The sequence below is a fragment of the Limulus polyphemus genome, unplaced genomic scaffold (assembly GCF_000517525.1).
Source record: "Limulus polyphemus unplaced genomic scaffold, Limulus_polyphemus-2.1.2 Scaffold1529, whole genome shotgun sequence".
Classification (NCBI taxonomy): domain Eukaryota; kingdom Metazoa; phylum Arthropoda; class Merostomata; order Xiphosura; family Limulidae; genus Limulus; species Limulus polyphemus.
The window spans coordinates 17,417-21,384 of NW_013667139.1; the positions used below are offsets into that span (position 1 = coordinate 17,417).

Consider the following 3,968-nt stretch of genomic DNA (forward strand, 5'->3'; position numbering starts at 1 on the left):
TTTTATTTAATAAAAATATTCCACGTTTTATAAGTCCATGAATCATTATCTCCTGGTATAAGAAAATGTTTTTATTTAATAAAAATATTCCACGTTTTATACGTCCATGAATCATTATCTCCTGGTATAAGAAAATGTTTTTATTTAATAAAAATATTCCACGTTTTATAAGCTACAAATTCCTTTTAACTCTTTACTGTAAAGTAAAGGCTCTTCTAGCAAATATCTTCTTGTTTATGTCTAGTTACTGAACGTATCATATCATTTCTGGTTTGATATTCATGATTACACGTAACCATATATTGTACTTTAACATTTGAAGATGTTTTATAAACAAACTTAAAAGAATGATGTGACGCATATTTGTACGAATACGCAACACACGTAAATAAGAATTATAGACAAGTATGTAGTAGAAGCATTGTTATTGTTATCAGAATCTTGACTCCTCGCTGTTGCTACAATCCTGCAGGGGGCACCACTAGCGTTACGAAGTTTCATGGGCATGACGTACAACATAGCTCCTGTAGGGGGAAGTTTTTCCAGATTGGCTACATTTTCCAAGCCATATATATTTTTAGCTTCCAAGATTTGATGAGACTTATAAATCTTCGACTGACCATAGTCTTGGGACGCTGTATCGATTCCCACACCATAAATGTTCCTGTTGTCTACTAGAAACTGTGCCAAGTCTGGATGGATTCCAGGAAAATGCAACTTGCTCTCATCATTTGTGTCCGTACCCATGTATTTGACAACGTCTGGCCAAAACTTTCCCCATCCTGTACGAAACAAGACGATAGAACCGTCAGGAATCTCCCCATGCTTTTCCTCCCACTTATAGACATCAGTAGACTGAATAAGATAGTCTGGATTTCCTCTTGTTTTATCAGCAACGTCCACTACAACAGCTGGCGCCACCAGGTGGTTGATAGGTATATCCGAAACGCACCAACTACCAAGAGCGAAGTGACAAGGGGCGTCTAGATGTGTTCCTCCATGAGTTGCAGCAGAAAACTCATCAATCTGATACCTGAAACGTATGAAGCATTGTATAATGTGTAAAACTAAATACAAACATAAATGAAGCGGACGTGAGGAGGAGTTTCACGTACCCCATATTTCATGCCTCACTCTTGACCTGCATTTTCTCTTCTGTTATAGTTTGAGACCCCAGAAAGAAACATTGAGTAAACCGTTACTGATAACTAAGAACATTCAAATAACATTTTGGTGTTATTTAACACCATTATCCTGCCCAACTCTCACTGTTTCTCAACACAAAAAGTCGGATTTAGTAACACTAATTAGGCATTACATGTACGTGAAATATTCAAATAAGAACCTGGTGTTATTTAACACCAATATCCTGTACTACTGTAACACTAATCAGGCGTTACTGATAAATAAACACAGATAAATAATATTGATGCCGTTTGTCACCAATTAAAACCTCATCCAAGTATCCCTTACCATTCTAGACAAACAATTACAAATTTTGACATCATTTATCAGCAAAGAAATTGACTCAAGTTAATCCTGACGTTGTTAGCACCAGTACGAAATACACTTATTATTAAGTTTTTGATGGTGATATCACCATTAGCAAATACAATTATCAACAAGATCTTCCTTGTACAAAATACATGCATTAATATTATACGCTCCTGGTGGTGATTTCATCAGTTGCAAATACAATAATTAATAAGATTCCTGGTAAAGATACATACATTAATATTATAAGCTCCTGATGGTGATATCGTTAGTAATAACTCCGTTTATCAGTATAAACTACCAATAGTCTTCCAGTGTGTGTCTACAGAATATACATGTGTCATTTAAGAGTAATGTGCAGTTTTAAAATATAGTTTTATTATTAAGGTTGCGGTCTAGTTTGTCAACAGAAATTAAATATTTTCTTTAAGCTTGTGGAGTAGTTTGTCAACAGAAATTACATGTCTGTCATTACGCTTCTGGTATAGTTTATCAACAATAACATTAAGTTGGTGTTTAGATCTTAGAAAATACTTTATACAATTGATTATCAACAGGACATACAGGATACTCTTTTCACATCGAGTATACATTTTGTGTCTTTGAGAAACAAACTGCCGAGTCAGTTGCTAATAGTAACATGACAAAGATACTCACCAATATCCGTCTTTTGTTGTTCCATTTTCTCGAATGACCAAATTCAGCCTCTTTTCTGCTGGCCAGTAAATTGTACTTTCATCAAATACGTATGACAAGTCAATAATATCCTCATGATGTGTATGTGCATTACTTGGGTCAACAACCAGAAACAAACAGAAGTGGATGACGGATATTTTCCACATAATGCAACTGGAAAATACAAAATATACAAATCTTAGCTAATGCTTACAATATAAAATAGGTTGATTAAGGTTGTGAGTGTACTATACTATGTCATTGCACAAAATAAAAGTCATTTCCGTATTTTTTGAATAAAGTATTTATTAAAATATCAATTATTTTGGTTAGCTACATAGTAATAGAGGATGAAAAACATCAACTACAAGTAGAGAGATAACAACAATATAATCACTAGAAGAGAGTACCGGTGGAGAGATGACAACAATATAATCACTAGAAGAGAGTACCGGTGGAGAGATGACAACAATATAATCACTAGAAGAGAGTACCGGTGGAGAGATGACAACAATATAATCACTAGAAGAGAGTACCGGTGGAGAGATGACAACAATATAATCACTAAGAGAGAGTACCGGTGGAGAGATGACAACAATATAATCACTAGAAGAGAGTACCGGTGGAGAGATGACAACAATATAATCACTAGAAGAGAGTACCGGTGGAGAGATAACAACAATATAATCACTAGAAGAGAATACCGGTGGAGAGATATCAACAATAATCCAAACATTAGATCATAGTTATAATTATGCAGATAGCACAAGAACCAGATAATGTCATTAATATTCGACAAATAATTTTCCCAAACTCAAGGCCTTCATGATAATAGATAATCTAGTTATCCTTATTCAGTGAATCCATAAAAATGGAATACCTTACTTTCATTTAGGTTACTGTTGTCTATTTTGCTTTCCTTAGAATCAGCCATTTTGCTGTTACTATTAGCAAGTGCATTTTTTTTCTTTTTTCAAATAGCATGAGCATTTTAGAAGGAGTACTTTTATATAAGATTTGACCACGATGTCTTTAACCACAAGGTCTCCAGTTTCCATTGTGCTACCCTATCACTTAGTCAACCGGAAAAGATCGAGAGATCTAGATACAGGTTTTTAGAAGTTTGGAAGATTATATTGTTACGTCTCCGGTTGTTAATTAATTTTCCGTAACTTCGTTCCGACGAAACTTAAGCGACACAAGTTTTTTCTTAGTAAAAACTGGTTTATTATTTCCGAATATAACTTTACCAATACACTCAACTTCAACAATCGCGCTAAACAAACGCTGTAACGTCTCTCGTGCTCTCTGACTGCAGTTCAATTACTCACTATCTACACAGACATATTACATTCCCCTCTTTTATATACCAGCCTACCCTATATCTAGTAAGAACTAGAACATTCGCCAAAATACAGGATAATTCAAGAAAGTAGAGAGCGTGAGAATCACATGATCTCGATGACGCAACAATATGTATTTTTTTTGAACAGCAAATAATTAATGTTGGAGTATTATACGATAGCAGGCTTGTCGATAAAATAAGATTTTAGACAAAAATTTCAAACTCTCTACTACTTGTGTCGTTCAGCAATCAGAGCTGCCCATAAAAACATTTTGGTTCTTTTGTTCCCCCATCCTTTGGACTGTTCTGTTTAAAACTTGACACGTTGACGCAAAACAAGTAACCAAGGTTTTCTAGGCCTCTAAGTGCTTCAGGCTCTGTCACGAGCTACAGGACGCCAAACGTATGTTAGGAATAATGGCTGGAGACGGCTTAAATGGGTAATGACGAAAAA

At 35.0% G+C, this 3,968-nt stretch overlaps 1 protein-coding gene across 1 annotated transcript in view; it reads right to left on the reverse strand.

Moving 5' to 3' along the window:
- Positions 1-256: 256 nt before the first annotated feature.
- LOC106463956 (kynurenine formamidase-like) overlaps positions 257-3,968 on the reverse strand; it is a 6,300-nt gene continuing 2,588 nt past the window's right edge. The window contains exons 2-3 of the mRNA XM_022391589.1: positions 2,152-2,343; positions 257-1,033 (exon numbers count right to left, since the gene is read on the reverse strand). Coding sequence (XP_022247297.1) covers positions 340-1,033; positions 2,152-2,336 — 879 coding nt within the window. The 5' untranslated portion in view covers positions 2,337-2,343 and the 3' untranslated portion in view covers positions 257-339. The remainder of the gene's footprint in view (positions 1,034-2,151; positions 2,344-3,968) is intronic.